Here is a 22,147-nt window from a genome sequence, read left to right on the forward strand (position 1 = left end):
ATTTGATTGTTGGTATAAATAATCTACAGACCATTACTGAAGTTTCTACTCAGGTGAACATATATTCTATTTAACCTGAATGATCTCATAACTATTATGCTCTGTGAATGAAAATGAATACAGGATATATAATGTGTTAATAATTACTTCAAAAATTATAAAAATGTTCTAGTTTTTTAAAAATATTTTATTTATTCATGAGAGACAGAGAGAGAGAGAGAGAGAGAGAGAGAGAGGCATAGACACAGGCAGAGGGAGAAGCAGGCTTCATGCAGGGAGCCTGACGTGGGACTCGAACCTGGTCTCCAGGATCACACCCTGGGCTGAAGGCGGTGCTAAACCGCTGAGCCACCTGGGCTGCCCAATGTTCCAGTTTTATAGTGAGTCTTTAAATATATTCTTCTTAAGGACATATCTTTTTCCTTGGAAATCATTGAAATATCAGTAATTTATTGTCTTGTTAATATGAAAATCTTTTTATAGTAGAAGATTAACTTAGAAAAGAAATTAAATATACTGTAATTTGTTGAAAACACAAATATACATTTTATGTTCCTTGGTAATATGAATATTATTATTTTAACATAATTTTAAAGGAAACTGAAATTATATTGATTTATAACTTATGTGAATATATAGTATTTGCAAAATAACATTAGTTGTTATACCCGTGAAGTAAATTGGAACTATATTTAATAAAATGTAACCTTTTATATTAAAATTACTTTAATAAGGCTTTAATTTTCTACAAAAATTGAAAATAAAAGAGATCATAGTTCAAAACAATTTACATGAGAGGTTTCATGATTAAATGTAAAAATTCCCATGTCCTTTCTCCAAAATGCACAAAGAAAAAGAACATGTATGAAATAAAAGAAAATGCATAAAAACATTTATCAGTAAGTGATACAGAAAATCAATTCATAATTTGAAAAGTCATGTCATATAACAAGAGCTTCAGGCATCACAGTATAATTCACATATGCTATAACTCATTTCAATAAAGGAAAAAAGTGAGCTTTTCTTTTACATAGTCCCAATCAATATACAGACTTCATGCATTCTGAGGAGACTTTCATTAATCCACTGCCACATTCCTTTTTATTCGTTATTTCCACTCTTTTCAAAAAACATGAAGTCCTAGATAAAAACAAAAGTACAGAAATGTGTTTTCAGCAACAGATATCATAAGTGTTAAGGGGTCTGATGAAACAATAATATAACTGCTAAGGAAAAAAATGACAAAATAAGTAGATCTGGGAAAAGTTGGTAGCTTTCCAATTTAATAGCAAGTAAATCCTGTAATTTTATTCACTTACTGATTACCTTCATGAATTTAATTATCGGTAATTTCTCTAAATATCACTTTTTCTAATTTTTCCACTCAAAATGTTTCTCTTTTTGTTCTTCCTTAACTTTTTGTACTCTTTCTCTAGTAATACAACTTCTTTTGAGACTGGAATTCAATGTACAACTTTCAGATTTTTTTCAGGAGAATGACAGCATCTTACAGGTAGCATCCATCTTAGATTATTTTTGGCCAGTTTTTTTTATTATTTAAATTCAATTAGCCAACATAAAGTACATACTTAGTTTAAGATGTAATGTTCAATAATTTACCAATTGCATACAACACCCAGTGCTCATTACATCACGTGCCCTCCTTAAGGCCCATCACCCAGTTGCTCCATCTCCCCCACCCACCTCCCCTCCTTGAATCTTCAGTTTGTTTCCTATAGTTAAGAGTCTCTTATGACTTTCTCTCTCTCTAATGACTTCCCATTCAGTTTTCTCTCCCTTACCTATTATACCCTGTACTGTTTCTTATATTCCACAAATGAGTGAACCCATATCATAATTGTCTTTCTCTGACTTATTTCACTCAGCATAATACCCTCCAGTTCTATTCACATCAATGTAAAGGGTAAGTATTTGTATTTTCTGATGGCTGAGCAATATTCCATTGTATACATACACCACATCTTCTTTATCCATTCATCTGTTGACGGACATCTGGGCTCTTTCCACAGTTTGGCTATTCTGGACATTGCTGCTATAAACATTGGGGTGCGGGTGCCTCTTCGGTTCACTACATTTGTATCTTCGGGGTAAATACCTAGTAGTACAATTGCTGGATCATAGGGTAGTACCATTTTTACCTTCTTGAGGAACCTCCACACTGTTTTCCAGAGTGGCTACACTAGCTTGCGTTCCCATCAACAGTGTAAGAGGGTTCCCCTTTCCCCACATCCTTGACAACATTTTTTATTTTCTGTTTTGTTATTTTTATCCATTCTCACTGGTGTAAAGTGGTATCTCATTATGGTTTTGGTTTGTATTTCCTGGATAGCAAGCAATGTGGAGCATTTTTCCATGTGTCTGTTGGCCACTTGGATGTCTTCTTTGGAGAAAAGTCTGTTAATGTCTTCTGCCCATTTCATTTTTTTTCTTCTGCCCATTTCTTGATTGGATTATTTTTTGGGTGTTCAGTTTATTAAGTTCTTTATAGATCCTGGATTCTAGCCATTTATCTCATATGTCATTTGCAAATATCTTCTCCCATTCTGTAGGTTGCCTTTTAGTTTTATTGATTGATTGTTTTACTGTGAAGAAGCCTTTTATCTTGGTGAAGTTCCAATAGTTCATTTTTGCTTTTGTTTCTCTTGCCTTTGGAGATATGTCCAGCAAGAAGTTGCTGCACCTAGGGTGGAAGAGGTTGCTATCTGTGTTCTCTTCTAGGGTTTTGATGGATTTCTGTCTCACATTTAGGTCTTTCATGTATTTTGAGTTTATCTTTGTATATCATGCAAGAAGATGGTCCAGTTTCATTCTACATGTGGCTAGTTTTTCCAGCACCATTTATTGAAGAGACTGTCTTTTTTTCATTGGATATTCTTTCCTGTTTTTTGGCTCAGTTTTATGATTTCTGTCTCAAACTTGTCCACTGTGTTCCCAACTTGCTTCACTATATCAGTGCCTAACCAGACCCTCTTCCCTATGACTTTCATCAAATTTTATGGATTTTCTCTCACTTCTATCATTTTCCTTTATTTGTTCACAAAGAAATAATTTAATTCTTATCATCATTCCCTTACAGTTGCATTAGTGTAATTTTACCTCTCATCAGTCCATTTCTCATATAGTTACCAGGATTTATCTTTCTGAGATTTGGATTTATTACTATTTTATTTATACCTAGTTTAAAGCCAACCAATTAAATAATTTTCAGTATCTTCCCAACATCTACAAGAATTTGTCCAATCTTTAAAAGTCCTTTAGAAGAGGCCCAATCTACCCCAAGTAATTTCCTAATAACCCTAACACAACTCTCAATCCCATTTCTCATATATCCAACCATCCCAGACTATCTTCTCTTCCATTTATATGCCTTTGCTTATGGTATGTGTACCTCTGGTCAAACAGTTTCCTAAGGTTAAGTTTAATTTTACTTTTCACGTGAAATAAACAGTGAAAACATAGTTTTTAAACAGAACTGTGGTTATATTTAAAACTTTATATAGAAAATATTGAGCCTAAACCAAATTAGATAGAATAGCAAAATAAAATCCCAATGGCCACTCATTGAGCTTTAATAATTATTAACATGGCTAATCTTGGTTCATTAACTACTTAACCCCCTCGATTCCCCTGCCCTCACCCTCATTATTGAAAAGTAAATCTATGATATTATACCATTTTATTCTGAAACACTTCAGTGTGTGCCCCTAAAAATTTGGACTCTTTTGCTTTTATATAAGCCCATTATTACTAACATTTTTAAAAAGTAATAATTATTAATATCATCAATAACCAATGTTCAAATTTTTTTGAATTCCTTCTAAATGTCTTTTTATATTTCTGCAATTAGTATCTAAATATGGTCTACAAACTGCTTAAGTTGATGTATCTCTTTTTTTCCCATTATTTTTATCTTAAAAAGATTTCCTGACATTTATTTGTTGAAGTAACTGGATCTTTTTTCTGTGTATTCTCTCATTTTTTAGTTTTTTTTTTTTGGAACTGCATCACCATGTCAGTGTTTAAGATTTTCATCCAGTGGTTCCAAACCTTGCTTGCACATTGCAATCACCTGACAGCTTGCAGGCTTGGTCCCAACTGCAGAGATTTTGATTTATTTTCTGGATGTAGTCTTGACATAAGGGGTTTGAAAGGTATCCAGGTATTTCTATTGCAGCTAGGGTTGAAAACTATTACTCTGTCCCATGAGTCATTGGCTTTGGCTGCATATGGAGTTATCTGGGGAGCTATCCAAACTTCTAATTCTGACCTTCTAATTTAGTTAAATTGGGGTACAGCCTGATACTTGGGTTTTTTTAAAGTTTCCTAGCTGATTTAATGTGAAGATAAGTTCAGAACCACCGCTTTATTACATGTAATTCCTCTCAAATGGCAATTCTACCTAATGGCTTAATTGGTTGTTTATTTACTCTTATTGGAGTTTACACTCCTGTGTTAGATGATTTAATACTGAATCAGGATGAAAATCTAGTTTTACTGAGTCTAATCCATGTAAGCCCAAATTCAAACTCTTTTCCAAAGCACCGATTTCAACTTTTAAATAAAAACCCCAAAGACCAGGACTCCTCCGTAACATATGAGGTCCTTTTGTTACCATAAGAAACTGCACAGACTTCCCAGAGAAATTAGTCACATGTGAACCCAGAATACCAGGAGAAAATGAAATTTCGGAGCTAGAATTAAATGCAGCCCCTTGGAATAAAACCTATAAATTTAACAAAGTCATTTAAAAATGTACAATTTACTAAATCATTTCAGAATGACACTAAATAAAGCCTCTAAACCCAGGATTAGCAAGAATAGACTCACGATGAGGAAACATGCACCGAGCATCACAGCTTTCATTTTCACATCAAGATCTAAAGGGAACTGGATGCCAAAGTTATCAGTATCTGTAAATGCCTCTCTCACCAAACCAGTCCACTGCTTGGAAATCTTGCCAACCACATTTTCTTCATCAAGAGATTTAATCTAAAATGAAAAAAAAAATACATTTTTAAAGAATTCTAGAAAACTAGTAACACACTAAAAGTTGAAATAAAATGAAATACCCTATCAAAATTACATGGAATACTTAACTATAAATACATAATATCACTCATTAAATGTATATATATTCCTGTATCTACTTTTAGATGCATGAAAAAATATATGTTTTTTTGTTACAGTGAACTTACATGAAAGTAGTTTTGCCTAAAAATTTAACATTTTCTACATTAAGAAAGTAACAAATGATCCAAAATAAAATTTAAGTAGGAAAAGATACAAATCTAAGATGTTTCTTTGGTGAAATCTCTAGAAGCCATGAGGAGGATACTAACTAATACCCCATTCTATAAGAGATGCACAGGGGGTTTACATAAGCTAAGTGTTTAAATATGATGAGATGGTTTATTACTACCATCAGTAGGAAAATATGAAATGTGAAGAGCCTGGAAAAGAAGACTGGCAGTTTTGAGTACAAGAAAATAGCTAATAAGCAACTTGATGGGGTGCCCCAGGTCAAGGGTTGGGGTAACACTAGACAGTAGGGTGGATGCACAGTCAACAACAAAAAGAAGCATGTATGATAAAAAGAGCTCCAAAGTAAAATTTTTCTGATTTTACAATTCTGCTTGAGGAAAGCCCAGAGCCATCTTAAAGAGTTGAACAGACTGTGACTGGACAAATGCACCTCACCAAGTAGGCATGTGTGGGGATGAATGTAGCCCACACTTACCCTGGTACATGCATGTAGAGTTATGTATGTCAAACTAGGAAGAGATGAATCCTTTTTAAATGTGCACAAGGTACCACAAGTGCTAGCCACACCTACTTAAGCCCTAGCTCAGGTTGAGAAGAGCAAAATAAATGTGAATTAACTGGGGGCATCTGGGTGGCTCAGTCAGTTAAGCATCTGCTTTTGGCCCAGGTCATGATCCCCGGGTCCTAGGAACGAGCCCCATGTCAGGCTCCCTGCTCAGCAGGGTGTCTGGTTCTCTCTCTCCCTCTGCTGCCCCCGCCCCGCTTGTGCACTCTCACACTCTCCCTCTGTCAAATAAATAAATAAAATCTTTTTTTAAAAATGTGGGGAAACGGAACACAGTTGACTCATTTTCTTTTGGTGTGGGTGGATGGGTTCTTTAAAAATCTGAAATTAACTTCTAATATAACTATGATAGCATAGATTACGGTTCAGCAAATATTCATGCACTACCCTCCCCGACCAATTGTAGGTCTTGTTTATGCTCCTGTTCATTGATAGGTAGGGTTGGCCATGTGACTTGATTGACCAATGGAATGTTAAGAGATGTGACATGAGTAGAGGCCTAAAACATGGCTAAGTGCTTTGGTCTGGTTGTTGCTCTCCAGTGATCAGACTAGAAATGCATGATCCAGGTAGCTGTATTTGCTACCGTTCCAGAATGAACATACCTGGAGTAGACCTGAGACCAACTTACAGCCCAAATCAGAGCCATCTAGTGAAGCTTGGATATATTCCCTGAGACACAACTGACCTGCATATCTATTCACATGAGAATAAATCCCTGTAGTTTTAATCCACTGAGCTTTAGAGGTTGTTATGTATACTATTGTGGCTACATAGACTACTACAAATCCCTCTTGCATACCTGTATTTTTTGTTTGTTTTTAAAGATTTATTTATTTGAGAGAGAGAGCATGAGCAGAGGGGCAGAAGAAGGAGGAGAGAAAATCTCAAGCAGATTCTATGCTGAGCATGGACACAAGGCTGGATCCCAGGACCCTGAGATCATGGCCTGAGCTGAAACAAGAGTTGGAGGCTTAACTGACTGCACCACCTAGATGCTCTGCATACCTGTGTTTTACATATTAATAGCTGTCATCAGCATTTGAAGCTAGTAAAAAAACCTTATATTTAAAAATTTAGTCATTTTTAATTTCTAAAGTGTTTTTTAAATGAAATATACAACAGATAATTTAGCCACCATAATCCTACCACTAGATTTAACAAATACTGACATTTCTCCTTTTTATTCCTATATAAGAAATAAAAAATTTACCAAAATTTATGAGAGAAGTAGAACATATAGTTTGTTTTAAAAAGGCTCAGAAATGTGAATAATGATTTACAACTGAAAAGTAAATAGGATTAAATCATTTTTAGCCTTAATATTCACAGGAAATGAAAATCTGATAACAGCAAAAAATGATAAAGAAAATTAATAAGTGGCTGTTTGGCTCTGACTAGCTATAGAATACATCATTAAGTTGCCATAATTGAATCATAAGGCACTGTTGTAAAACAGATTATTCTATCAATGAAATAGTAGAATCTAGAAATAGATCCCATTATTTGTGGGAATTTAATGTATGGTATTTCAATTCAGCAAGGAATGACTAATTTATTCAATAAATTGTGATGTTATAGCCATCTAGCCATCTGAAAGAAAAAAATGTTTGATCCTATCTTTTTTTTAAAAAATTTTTTTTTTAAATTTTTATTTATTTATGATAGTCACAGAGAGAGAGAGAGAGAGAGAGAGAGAGGCAGAGACACAGGCAGAGGGAGAAGCAGGCTCCATGCACCGGGAGCCTGATGTGGGATTCGATCCCGGGTCTCCAGGATCGCGCCCTGGGCCAAAGGCAGGCGCCAAACCGCTGTGCCACCCAGGGATCCCCTGATCCTATCTTGTACAAATAAAATTCCTGGTAAGTTAAAGAGTGAACTATAAAAAGATTGAAAAAGGAGTAAATACAATATAACGTTGGGGTAACTTCATCATAATCAGGACAGGTGAACCAGAAGATATTAAAATAGATATATGTGACTATATGTAACAAATAAAATGTATACATATGCATACATATATTTATACACACACACACACACACACACACACACATAAGTATATAAGGTCCACAAAGAAAGAGTAGATTTGTGGAAACTATTTGCAGATCAGAGGACGGATGCAGGGTCAATATCTTCAACATACAAATTACATTTATAAATTGACAAGAAAAAAAATAACCCAATAAAAATACAGGCAATGAATAGACAATTCAAAGAGAGCAAACACAGGTAGCTAGTAAACTTAGAGTAAAATGTTCATAATTCCTAATGGTTAGGGAATTACATAGCAGAGAGAACCTCCCCCCCCCACCCACCCACTTGCTGATTTTAGATTTCCTTTTTAGTTTGAAGTTTGCAGTTTAAGTTGTATCTGGGAGTCATTTCTTCTTACTCAGGACTGCTTGTCCTTTTTTAATCTGAGAATCCATGGCATCAAGTCTACATGATTCTTATCCATTTATCTCTTTGAATATTATCTCAGCACATTCTCTGCATTCGTTTGTTTGTTTTTTTTTCCCCTGTAACTGCTCTTTGGCATATGCAAGACTATTTTATTCTAGCTTTCACATCCCTTTACACTTTTTTGGTCCCCTCAAATTTATCTTTTCACCTCTCACATTTATTTTTCTCAAATAGATCATCTAATTCATCAATTCCCTCCTCACCTATATCTAATTTTCAGCTCAACCTTCCAATGAGGTTTCATCAATGAGCGTTCCTTATTTCTGGAATTTCTATTTGGTTTGTTTTCAGATTCTCCTGTCCTTTCTTTAATAGTCTTATTCTTCTCTTATGACCTTCTTTGTTTCTTCTTTAGCCTCTTTAATGTTTATTTAAATATTTCTTATATGACTGATTGCAGACTGTTCTGTTTTATGCAGTTTGTTGGTGGTGGATTAATTCCTAGAACATTTTGTCATTTTTGATCGATTCATGTGAAGATCAGCTTATTCTATAGGAACAGAAAAGGTTTGGTGATCAATTTTTGGTGATATTCTAGTGTGCTTTTGCATTCGATTCTGTCATCTGTATCACCACTCAGAACCAATTTTTATGTTATGAGGTTTTGATCCATAACAGTGGTATGAATTTAGACTTTGGACTCATAAAGGGGACTATAATGTGTTAAGACCTTCATGTTTTTTCCTACCAAAAATTCTGGAAGGAGGCAGATTTCCTTATCATCTCCACACTTGTCTTTCTTCTACTACCCTTGGGATAATCTAATGACTTCAACTACGATTTTTATGCTGAAAACATCCCAAACTTTTTCTCTACATACTAAAAATCCAACATAACTCAAATATAAATTATGAGGTTCTCACAAATCAATTGTTTCTTCTCCAAGATTGTTAACTTGGCTAACTGGCTAATGACATCATTATTCATTCAGGTTTCTTTTTTTTTTTTTTTTTTTTTTTTTTGAGAGAGAGAGAGAGAGAGAGAGAGAGGGATTGAAAGAGTAGGGACAGAGAGGGCGGAGAGAATCTTAAGTGGGCTCCATCTTAAGTGTGGAACCCCCATTATGGGGCTTGATCTCACAACCCTGAGATCAGGATCTGATCTGAAATCAAGAGTTGGACACTTTACTGACTGAGTTACTCAGGTGCCCCTCACTGAGTTTCTTAAACATCAGATATTAGAACAGTATGACATCAGAATCATCTCCAAATTTTCTTTCATGCTCAACTGACATCAAAGCCATGAATCAATTCCACTTGGTATGCTTATGAAATGTCTCTTATTTCTTCCTTTAGAATGGCTCCTGCTGTGTTCAGGCCATTATCTCTTTTCTACTCTAAGTTTCCATACCATTAACACTATGATGGAGTCCATGTCCATAGTGGTTCCTTGTACTCATAATTCCTGCTTTCAAACTTTCCATTATAGCCTACAGAAAATGATTCAAGGGACTACTTTCTTAGTTCCCTCAAAGAGTTTGTTACCTAGTTAGACCATTCTGGATGCACAGGAGAAGAGTTAATTCATTACATATAACAGATGCTTTAAGGTATTCACTGAGAAAGGTTGCTGGGAGATTTCTAAATTCCTTAGCATTAAATATAAAAGTTTTGCAATCCAGCTTGACTTGTTACACCAGTACTTAATTTCTGCAAATAAAGTATATGTCAGCAAAAGTTCTATTAATATTCCCTGAGAGAACAATTACCTCTCAGTCCTTTGGGTCTTTCCTGGAATGATGACCTCTCTATAGAGAACTTATTATTATACAAAAACCTATAAAGTCTTTACACATGCAGAGTATACATCACCTCAATTCCTCCTTACGCTATGTATATGCCTTTGTAAGAGTCTTTATAAGTTTCTATTTTATCTATCTTCGTAGAATTGCCTATCTTTCTTTTTCGACTCTGAAGTCACTGAGGGGAGGAAGGATTCATTTTTATATAACCAGGTCTAACAAAGGAATTGAAAATCATATGATTAGAGAAGTCACGCAGATAGTATAAAATAATGGAGCTGGACAATGGAAACTGTAGGAAGTAAAGGACAGCGGCAGATTTCAAACATCTTATCATAAGGGGGCAGCCCTGCTTAGTTTTAGATTTTTGCCCCTGTTGTGGAAATGTTGGTCCATCTTAACAAATTTTATGATTTTCCATGAGATTAAGTTATAAAATCTCCCTATTTTTACACATTTACAACTAAATAATTTGGGCTACAAGGCTAGGCCATCTATGGGAAAACTGCTATAATGAAATTCCTTCATGTAGTAAATACACAGATATAGTGTGGTTTCCAGTCAATAAATTTAACACATGGATAAGAAGCATAGTTGGGAAATACATCTTACAGTATATTTCTTAAAACTCTCTTTGCATAAGTGAGCTTTTTGCAGGAATTCAAAAATGTCAGAACTTCTGAAGAGGATCTAGAGCACTGGCAACCTGTACTTCGGACTAAGGAAGAATTCATATGCTTTAGCAATCAGACTTAGATGATGAGGTTCACATTTTATTTTAAATGGATAATATATGGAGTGTCCACACAGAAACCACCATGTTCAAATGTTGGATGTTTTGCTTATTATTTGACTACAAGGCTCTGCTTTTCCTTTTTTAAAGTATAATCAACCCTGATGCTTAATCAGAGCATTAACCACCTCTCTGACCAAAGTTAAATATATAAGCATACTGTCTTCCTCTTGAAATATCAGGACACACAAATGTATTCTATTTGTAACATCCTACCAAATTATATTATTCTTGTATGAGGAAAGCAAGACCTGTAAACATTATCACATCTCTTACCTCAAAATCAACATCTGCACAACAGCTGCATACAAGACACGGACCTGTAATTTTTAGCACATCCTCTCTCCTCTCATTTTGAATTGTAAACTTTGGCAGGCATGGATGCCAGGTCTGATTAACATAACCTACAGGTACACCAGGAGGAGCCTGGATTTCTATCTACAAAGACAAAAGAATATATATATAAATCATAATAATTATAATGTCTAGTAATAACTCACTTATTGAATACTTTCTAAGTGCCAGACACTATTTTAAGCACCACTTAATTCATAAGATATCCCTACAAGTTTGGTACAATTATGCCTATTTATAGAGAAAGTAACTGAGGAGCAGAGATGTTAATTAACTTACAGCAGATTCCTAACTACAAAGTAGACAAGATGAGGTATAAACTTGGGCAGGCTGCATGCATAGTCTTCACTATTAAGATTTGCTCTACTGGCCTTTGCACATTTTTTAATCTCCATATTTATGAAAAATGTCTAAATTGTTAAGGAACTCTTTTCTTAAACCTTTTTAAAAATAGTGGGTTGGATGAAGGAACACAGCTCTGATCAGTGGTGCAATTTCCAAATATGAGTAGCACTGCTGCCAAAATGGAAAAAAAAAAAAAATGAAGTGTGGAATCTTGGCTCTGCTAGGTGACCTTTAAAGAGCCTCAGTGTGCTCATCAGTAAATGACTTCCTAGGTCCATTTTTTTACCATCAACTAGCATAATATATAGTTGTAGTATCATCATTATATTATAGAGCATATTCCATCAAACTCTCAGTTTTCCCTTAGATATTCCTGGATAAATATTACTATATCTAACTTAAATGATATGAAAATAAAATAGTTCACTATGAACAATTTCAGTTATCTTTTAAAAATACATACAGTATTAGATTTCAAATATTCATGTGCTTGTAACTGTGTCTGTCATGCTAGAACAGCCACCTCTATGGAGTGACTGAGTGACCCTGGCAGGGCTGGTCTCAGGCCAATGAAGATACAGGCAAACATCAACTTCCCTATAAACTCTCTGTGTCCCAGCATTTCCCCTGAAATATATATTCTCTATTAGTGGGCTGCCAAGTAATATGAAACAGTCTGGTCTTTATGGAGCTAATGGTACTCATAGCTGGTATATACCTCTTACAGGGGGCCCAAATACATTAATAATTTTTAAGGATATATAAAAACACAGGCATTGAAGTTTTTTCAGATGTGGGGCCTCTCCTAGGTTCATTCTATAATAGGTTGGCCCAAATTGTAAGATGAACACATGTAGGATATTCTAGAATATTCTCTAGGTTGTCACTGCTCTGGCTTTGGCTAGACTTTTCTCATTTATTTTAGGTAAGGGATTTGACCAAGGTGCCCTACCTTCTCAGATCTCCATGAAGATCAAGAAGCCTGGTCTCAGATCTCTGATCTCAACCCCATGAGACAGACACACTACTCATGGCCATGAGGCTAACTGCTCATTGTTTTTCACCTGCCTTTCTTCTTGGACAATTTATTCTCAAGTATAAACCAATAAGCTTATGGATCAATTTTCCTTTAAATCTCATTTGATTACATAAATTCAATAAAAGGGTAACAATTCTTACTGAACTACTCACTGACCTCCTGAAGGCAGCAAGGGCAACAACAGCTGCCACACCTTAGTGGTCTCTCCAGAGTTATAACTTCTTGGCCCATATTATCAAGAATCCTTATGGTAAAAGGCCTAGAAGCTCCACAGCAATTTCGGGTACAGAAATCCGTATCCTCTGCTGCAAAGTAAATCCTCTGTCCAAAGCTGTTCTTAATTTCATATTTGTTATTAGTTTCAAAACCTGTTATGACTAAAAACATAAGAGAGGGAATCATTATGACCATTATACTAAAAGAATATCGAATCTATCCTATACTATATCTTACCATTTGTAGATCATACTTTAACAAAAAGGAAAGGTGTTTAGAGATGATCTAGATAGAGGATAAAAGATAAAGGGAAAAAAGAAGGAGAAGGTATTAAGGAACAGAGAAATTAAAGTCTCTGTGTAAGACAGGGAAAAGAAAACTCCTATCTTCTTAATTCCATAGTCTCATGTCAGAAAGACAGACTGCTTCTGAGGGATGGTACAGTGCTGTAGATGGTCATAGCTTGCTTTGTGCATGCAGAAAATATCCACTTGCTTGGTATAGTTTTCTAATATTCAATTATATAAGGGAATATAGGATGGTTGCTATGTTTATACTCTATGAAATATTCTGTTGAAAAAATTGGCTTGAGTTTTTTTATATATAATATTTATGGCTTATGTTTTTGCACTGTGTGACGGTAAGTAATGACAGGGCTTACTCTTAATGCACACTTGTGCATTAAGAAAGGGGGGGGGTTAAAATGGAGGGTGAATTAGAACATCACATTGGGCTCAGAGCACCCTGGTTTAAGATTTGCCCTACTGGCCTTTGCACATTTTTTAATCTCCATATTTATGAAAAATGTCTAAATTGTTAAGGAACTCTTTTCTTAAACCCTTTTAAAAATAGTGGGTTGGATGAAGGAACACAGCTCTGATCAGTGGTGCAATTTCCAAATATGAGTAGCAATGCTGCCAAAATGGAAAAAAAAAATGGTTTAGCTTAGTGGTAGTTGTTCAGAAGTGGGTGATGGGTATTAGACAATGGGAAGAGGTGCTTCGCAACCAAGGCTGCAACTCAATAGGCTATCTAGACCACTGGCATCCTACGTAAATTCTGTACTCTGGAGGAGGCTAATCTTTTCGCAAGGGGACAGAGGTATGCTAAATGCTGATGTCCATGTGACATCTTACCAATGGGCTCCTATACTGAATCACACATTGCAAACCTCTCCTTGCTTAGAGCCAGGGGAACATTAACAGTCCTACTAGTTACAGTCCTCATTAACGTGGGTCATGAGATGCCAGAAAGCCACCAATATATAATGAATGATAGAGAGATACATATGGAGACAAAAAATATTCTCTAATATCTGTGTGGATAGACTTAGTCAGATATAGATGTCCTTCATAAATTCTATGATCATGGCCTCTCTTAAGTATCTTAGCTGGCTTCAGCCAGCCTTTGGATTTTTAAAAGAACCACCCTTGACCTCAACATCTGCCAGTCAAGTGCTGTGTAAGAAAAAAATTAAACTGATTCGTAACATGGAGTCTGTTATCTAAATGTTTCATTAGCTAGCTTAATCTCAAATTCTTAGCTAGTTTATCTGTAAAATGAGATGAATGGGTTTACACAATCTCTAAGTTACCTTCTAGTTACAAAATGAGAATGAAATAAGACTTCTATGGTCATCATTACTGTCTATAAAGTTTTGAATTGGGAAGTAAGTGCCTGTCATACACTCAGATGGTAAAAATAAATGGAATAATCTCCATCTCTTTATGCTATCATGTTACAATATATACTTTCATTGAGATGAAGAGAAAAGAAGAAAATTGAAGACATCACTATTAGAAAACTGAAGAATAACTATAAATTTTGAACTTACTTTACCTTTCATGATATGTATAAAACTTATACATTTAAAAACTATAAATGGGGAGTGCTTTATGATGTACAGTATCTGGTTTGGTTTGATTTTATGACATCAAAAATAAATTTCTTAAAACATTAAAAAATTCAAAGTACTAATTATCAAGCAACAAAGAATGCCTTTCCAGGGAAAACTTAGTATTAACTAAAAACACGCATATTATAAATATCTAACAACGTACATTATAAGCAATTTATTACTTTTTTTTCATTATAAGCAATTTAAATAAAACAGGCAAAACTAAATCTATTATTCTGCTCTTACTATTCATAGTTATAATTTCTACCATTGGAAACAAACTTTGCAGAGAGATGAAGGACTTAACAGATATATTATAAACTCTAGCTGAGCGTTCATTACTCTTTATATCTAGAAGAAAGACACCATGGTTCATGAAGGCATCTAGGTTCTCTTTCCCCTGGTAAGAGTCTTGAAGCATCTGGTGGCTTCTTAAGTTTACCTTGCACCTCAGGAGTGCTGTACCCAAGGAAATATTTATTTGCCATTCACATGAGCAGGAGTGCTGTTTTAAGAAGCCAGGCCTCCAAGCCTACTGATCAGCATCCTCCAACAATGCATTAGCCCTGCACCCAAGGTGATAATCCACAGCCCACAGAACAAAGGTCTTACAAGGTTCATATGAACTCCTGATATAAATTGTTGGCAAGAATACATTTTCCAAAACATACCCATCCAAATTGAAGGACTTTCCTGGCTTTAGAAATGTACCAAGGTAACTGAACTAGTGCATATGGTTCTGTGTCAGCATCAAGATCATGTCAGGCTGGAGAAAACAGCTGAAATGATTTCTAGAGGGAAGTGGGAGCAAAAGTAACTTTTGATGGGCTTCCTTCTAAGTTGGCATGAGGATGGATGCTCAGAATAATGGTGTTTTACAAGTTGACTTCTAATTTCCAGAAATGTGCCACTGATAATTGCCATCATTTCATTATCATGAAGAAAGACATTTGTAAATAATCAGATTTAACTGTTCCACATCAGTGAAAGTGTTATATTTGTGGTTGCTGATATGCTTTTATCTGTAAAAACATCTTCTTTCTAGAAATATGGTCAATAAAATGAATACATACCTTCCAGAAGCTCAATTTGCTGATGAATCAGTATTTGATCTATCTATTATAGTAAAAAAAAAAAAAGACGATATTTTCATTCTTTTTATACCAAAATTAATATTTGTGTTTTCTATTTTAAGGAACGTATATAATAAATTGTCAATATTTATCAATATTTAATAATATCATGTCTTACTTCTAAACTTTTATACCTAAAGGTATAAAATTAAAGTTAATATATCTTTAATTGAAAACAATCTACTGGGGCACCTGGGTGGCTCAATTGGTTAAGTGGCTGGCTTTGGCTCAGGTCATGATCTCAGGGTCCTGGGATCAGCCGGGAGTTGGGCTCCCGACTCAGTGGGAAGTCTGCTTCTCCCTTTCCCTCCGCCCCTCCCTGCCATTTTTGTGTGCTTGCACATGCATGCATGCTCTCTCTTTCTCAAATAAAATCTTTAAAAAAGAAAAAGAAAAACAATCTATTGAATGTGTTCACTATTAACGTGGGCAAATTCAGGTCAAATAAAATTGACTTACACTGGAATCCCTCTAAAAATTAAAAAAAAAAAGTTCCTTCTTGAAAAGACTTAAGAAATATTAAGACTCCTTATCCATTTAAAGTGCTTCTTTCCAAATTTAAAAATTCTTTCCAAATTTAAAAAACAAATTTGAAGTGTGCTTGATATTACCTTTTGGAGCAGGTAATAACTTCCCCTATATATTTTGTAAGGCCTTGATTTTTAAAAAGAATCTGTTTAAAGTATTTCTTGGATTGTATGAACTACTAATAGTTCTTACAACACCCAAGTGCATTGGGGAAAATTAAAGTAGTACAGAGAGTAAAAGAGAGCCAATTCATTTACTTAAAACTGGTTAGTTATCGCAGGAATAGCTGTTTATAGATTAGACACAAATAATTTCATATTCCCAGTTTACATACCAGATTTCCAACATTAAGCAAATACTAACCTTCACATTGCTAGGATATGGGCAAGGGAAAAAAAAGGATTTTTTTTTTTCCTCACTGGTGGTGTTAATAAAATTGGTTCTTCCAAAGGACAAAGCATCATAAAATATAGTTTTATTAATTATAACAAAAAGTGAATCATGTTATACAGAAAATATTAACTCTCAGTTTTTGGTACCACTTATTGATATCAACACTAAATTTTTTAAAAAGATTTTTTTGTTTATTTATGAGAGAGAGAGTGCACAAGCTGGAGGGAGGGGCAGAGAAAGGAGAAGCAGACTCTGCTGAGCAGGGAGTTTGACCCTGGGTTCAATCCCAGGAACCTGGGATAATGACCTGAGCTGGAGGCAGACACTTAACCAACTGAGCCACCCAGGCACCTTGACACTCAGCACTAAATTTAGTTTAATGTTTCTATTCACCTCTCAGGAAGTTATTCGGTGTTAAGATTAAAGAACAAGATCTAGAACCAAGTTTCCAGAATTAAGAAGCCATTCCTTAGTGTTTTGACCCTGAGTCAGTTATATAATCTCCCTGGACCTCAGTTTCCTCTTCTGTAAAATGATGATAATTATAGCACCTATATATCATAGAGCTTCTAAGGGATTAGATAAGTTAATGCATGTGTTATACTTAGGAACAAACTCTGGAAAATAGTGCTTAATTAAAGTTTGCTATTGACCATTGCCACAGAGTATATTCAAAATCATAGAAAACACAATTTCATGAGACATTTATATTTTGCTTTGAAAGTAAACTTGACCTAGAAGACTTATAGTAATTTGTTAGTGTAAAATGTTTTACCATTTCAGACTTTTCTGAATTAGTCATTTGTTAATTTCATTAAGCAAATGATATGCACAATTTTATTTTTTTATGAGTGTTTCACTTATTTAGAATTACCTGACTTAAATATTCCAATCCAGGTGGACAGTCTAATGGAGGTGGTGGTGCTGGCATCCATGGTACCCCTGCAGGTCCACCTGGCTGATTATACACTGGCTGGTGTTGGACAGGAAAGCCTACTGGGCCAGCACCTAAATAATCAGCTGGTGGAATTGAGTAGCCAGCCTGAGGGCCAGGATAGCCAGGCTGGGGGCCGGGATAGCCAGGCTGGGGGCCAGGATAGCCAGGCTGGGGGCCGGGATAGCCAACCTGAGGGCCAGGATAGCCAACCTGAGGGCCAGGATAGCCAACCTGAGGGCCAGGGTAGCCCATATGTCCTGGAGGCCCTGAAATATAAACAAGTAAAATAATTTGTAACTGCACAGAAAATTTGAAACATGAATTCTTTTGGGATTACTCCTAAAACTCTACAAACTAAAATTTCAACTCAGAAATCCTGTTTTTATGAAGCTTAAAGGTTGTGTTTTTATCTTTCAGCGATTTTTCAATGAAATATTTGTGGTTTCATATCCACTCCTATACGGCTTGGGGCTGGGAGTAGGATTGGCCCAAGCCTTATCCACCACTCAAAACTCAGTTGAAAATAGTCTTGAAAACTAGGAAAGTGACAGGAAATCAACAATGATCTAGAGTCACCTACATAAAGATTCTGGAATGCCCTAATAGAAAAGAGAGATGGCACGGAGTAAAAGGCCCAAAAAGGCTTGGAATCAGCATTTCTGAAACCAAAGTATTGTATAAAAATATGATAATTCTGGAACTGTAGGAAACAGTATCTCCTTTATGTATAGAACTAGGGGTGGTTTTGCCCCCTCAAAGAATATGTGGCAAAGTTTGGGTATATTTTTGGTTGTTTCAGCTGGAATGGAGGGTGATACTGGCATCTGGTAAACAGAGGTCAGTGATGCTGCTAAATACTTCCTGAAATGCTAGAATGGTACCCTGAAAAATAAAAAGAGTTATTCATCTCCAAATATTATAGTGCTGCCATTGAGAAACCTTGGCATAAAGGTAAAAGCATGTTGTTACTTCCAATATTGTCCAGATGCTTATCTGGGTGAACAATCAGCCTGAAATTTTCAGGCATGGTACATTCCTATCCTAAAACCTCCTACATGAAAAAATCATCCAGTATGATAGATTACAAATTTAAGTTTTATAATTTACAGCACTCTGAAAAATATAATTTGAGAACTAAGGAAGATAAAAAGTTACAATAGGCAATCTTAAGTATTTAAGAAGCACAGGAGAGGAAGAAATTTAATAAGCGTATATTCTGTATTCCATGTGAATTTGTGATTGCAATGGAACTTCATAAGCTTCCATGAGTAGTCCACAGAGTAGCAATCCCACAGGAATGGAATATAATTTCAAAGGAATGTGTTCCATAATATTTTAACAGGAAAGGCTATATAAAATTTAATACTTAGATTATGTAATTTATAAGTACTTAAAAAATCACTGAGGCAAAACACATACACCATTAAAAAGATTTAGAAGAGACTAAATCTCATACTAATATCTTTTAAATATAGTTTTTATAATTCATTCCTTCTTACAATAAATATTTACCAACATTCTACAATGTGACTGGCTCTGTTCTAGAATCAGAGGACACAGCTATCAACAGGCAACCTGCCCTCAGGAAGCTTACAGGCAACTTTTGGGAAAGGGAAAATAAATTCTTTGATTTAAAAGATTTCAGATTGAACTTATAGAGAAAATGCATGGTGGAGAGGGAAAGGTATCAATTCGTTACATTAGATAGAAAAAAAATTTCTGTTGAGATCTAAAATATGAGAACAGAAAAGCTCTGTGTAAAGATCCGGCAAGAAATGTCCAGGAGGAAAGAAAACCAAATGCAAAACTCTTCTACTTAGGAATGAATTTGGCATGTTTGAGAAAAAGAGAAACCTCCTAAGGGAGAGAGGAAGAGTAGAAACTGTGGTCAGTGAAGAAACAGCAGCTCATCGAGGAAGCCCATTCATAAGGAGTTTAGATATTATTCCAAGTGTGATGGACAGGTCTTTGAGGATTTTAAGCAGACAAGTGAGCTCCATAATCTGATTTATATCTTACAAAGTTTATAGGAGTGCTGAGCACTGGGATTTAAAATGAGAAATGCAGATGGAATCCCTGCCCTCACTGCCTTGTGGGGAAGATAACTTTATACTTTATAAAGTTATAGTTTTTAACTTTATACTTTATAACTTATACTTTATACTCCAGGGAGCCACGACACCAGTATGACCAATTTGTTAACTATGGTTGAAGACAAGCTCTTTGAAAGAAGGGCCCAGATTTTTATGACTATAAATGCCAAAGGAACGTGTTGGGATGGGGAGAGAGAAAAGGAAGGAGTTAGGACAGCTTCCCTGAGGACCTCCTTTCAGCTGAGATCTAAAGGATGCAGAGGAGTTGAGTAGACCAGGAGGCACAAGGAAAATGTTTCAGAGAGAAGCCCTGGGTTAGTAACAGGGTGTCTACTAATCTTTAGAAAGGCACATGGACTTGAATAGCGGAGACTCAGGCTTAAGAGACAGTTAAAGAGAATGCACGGGAGCCTTCAGGTCTAGTGAACCAAAATAAGCATTTTGGTCTTTATCCTAAAATCAAGGAAAAGTCAATGATGTACACATTGAATGCTATCTGTAATATGAACAGGTAAGCATTTTTAAAGATCACTGGGTACAATGCAAAGATCAGACCACAAGCAAATCAATGGGGATATATGAGTTAATAGGTTACGTTATTAGCATTATTTCAATCTTCTCAAGACTCCTAGAGTGGATAGTTGATTATTTCCCAAGTCAATGGATTAAACATACAGAACTACCTGAAATTTGTAAAAATACAAATATTTTTATTTGTATAAAGTCCAATTGATTTAATGTATTATTAGTAGAATAGTCAACAAATATTTGTCACTTATTATTTGTAAATCATTGTACTAGGTATTTTACATATGTTTTCATTTAATCTCCAAACAAAACTGAATTGGAAAATATTATCCCCATTTTATAGATAAGAACAGAGGCTTGGAGGTACAGCAACTTATTTGAACCATCGCACAACTATCAAGTACAGAAGCCATAACCCAAAACCTGATACAGCCTCTCTATGCCTTTTTCCCACCTGAATAATGGGGATAATTGATAGTATTTACCTCATAAGCTTGAGAATTAAATGAGTTATCACACATGATGCACAGTAAAGTCTCATTTTTAAACTATCACTACATCATTATCATATTAAGACCTGTACTATATATGTGGCCTTGGACTTGAGAAATAAAATTAAGCTATTTTTCTCATAAGCTCTCAAGTCTGATTATAACTGAATTTAATTATGTATCACCTACTTTTAATTAGCTGTGAAGGTGGATTAAATCATTCTCCAAGTGCCTTGGATGAATATTGCAGCTTGCTAATAATTTTTCAAACAATCATCATATAAGAATTTAGAGCAGTAGTTCTTAGCTCTGGTGGTTTGCACATTAGAATTACCTGGGGAATTAAAAATATTACTAATCCCTGGGTCCTACTACCTGAGCTTTTTAAATTTTTCTGGGATGATGCCCTGGTACAGTGTTTTTAAGAACATCCACATAATATTTCAGTGCAGGCCCCCTTGAGAACTATAACCTTAGAGATTTTCTAGTTCACATCCTTATAACTAACTGCAAACATCTGAATGAGATCCAGGCCCTACTGGGAAATTTCTGTCTAGATAATTCAATTCTCAAGCAGATTTATTTGCTCAGAGCAGAAAACAAAATGGATATGCCCTGCTGCCCAAACCGGATTCCTTTTGATCCTAACTAAATCTTCAGAATGGTCTCTCAAGGTGGGAGTAGTCGGACTACTTGTAAATCCAGGTGCACCATGAACTTTGTCATTTAGAAAAGTTCCAGTTATTTTGATAACTGCATTTGACTAAATAAAAATCTCTGAAGTCTCCTATTCATTGGTTCAAAGGGTAAAAAGGTATTGCCTTGTATGGAGTGATATGACTCAACTGCTTTTCTTAGATGAAGGCATGAGTTAGGATGTATATAAATGCAAAGCTCTCATATATGTTATGGAATGAAAATGAAAATGATACCCAGGAAGCTACATTTTTACTACTTAGAATTTCCAGTTTTAAGTAGTCACCTCTTTTCTGTGACTCTCACTGTGCACAATTACCCTTGGCTAATATCTGACTCAAAAATACTCGGGGATAAATGTCCTAAATGTGTTTCAGAACAGGTGGAGAATCAATTAAATCTTTTATTTAAAATGTCTATTTGGGGGTTTAATTTATGTGAAAACTTTATTTGCTAAATTTTTATTGACTCTACATCTTTACTATCCTGTATAAGTAAAAATTACTTTTATGATATTTATGATAATACATAGTCAAGCCAAAAAAATTAACAATAGGCTTCCAATTTCATTATTGCACTTTTAGTAAAAGACACTACCAAAACACACACAGAGACAGGCAGACACACACATACGTACACTTTAGGGGAA

At 35.2% G+C, this 22,147-nt stretch overlaps 1 protein-coding gene across 6 annotated transcripts in view; it reads right to left on the reverse strand.

Annotated features, from left to right (window-relative positions):
* Nucleotides 1–201: 201 nt before the first annotated feature.
* LOC112661070 (phospholipid scramblase 1) overlaps nucleotides 202–22,147 on the reverse strand; it is a 29,456-nt gene continuing 7,510 nt past the window's right edge. For 5 of the 6 annotated variants that reach the window (XM_049100119.1, XM_025448937.3, XM_049100121.1 and 2 more), the window contains exons 4-8: nucleotides 15,773–15,815; nucleotides 12,743–12,963; nucleotides 11,125–11,286; nucleotides 4,849–5,010; nucleotides 202–1,140 (exon numbers count right to left, since the gene is read on the reverse strand). In XM_049100119.1, coding sequence (XP_048956076.1) covers nucleotides 1,102–1,140; nucleotides 4,849–5,010; nucleotides 11,125–11,286; nucleotides 12,743–12,963; nucleotides 15,773–15,815 — 627 coding nt within the window. In that variant the 3' untranslated portion in view covers nucleotides 202–1,101. Of the gene's footprint in view, nucleotides 1,141–4,848; nucleotides 5,011–11,124; nucleotides 11,287–12,742; nucleotides 12,964–15,772; nucleotides 15,816–17,627; nucleotides 17,957–22,147 lie in introns of all 6 variants that reach the window. The other variant, XM_049100120.1, reaches the window with a different exon arrangement.

Source organism: Canis lupus, chromosome 23 (assembly GCF_003254725.2).
Source record: "Canis lupus dingo isolate Sandy chromosome 23, ASM325472v2, whole genome shotgun sequence".
Lineage (NCBI taxonomy): Eukaryota > Metazoa > Chordata > Mammalia > Carnivora > Canidae > Canis > Canis lupus.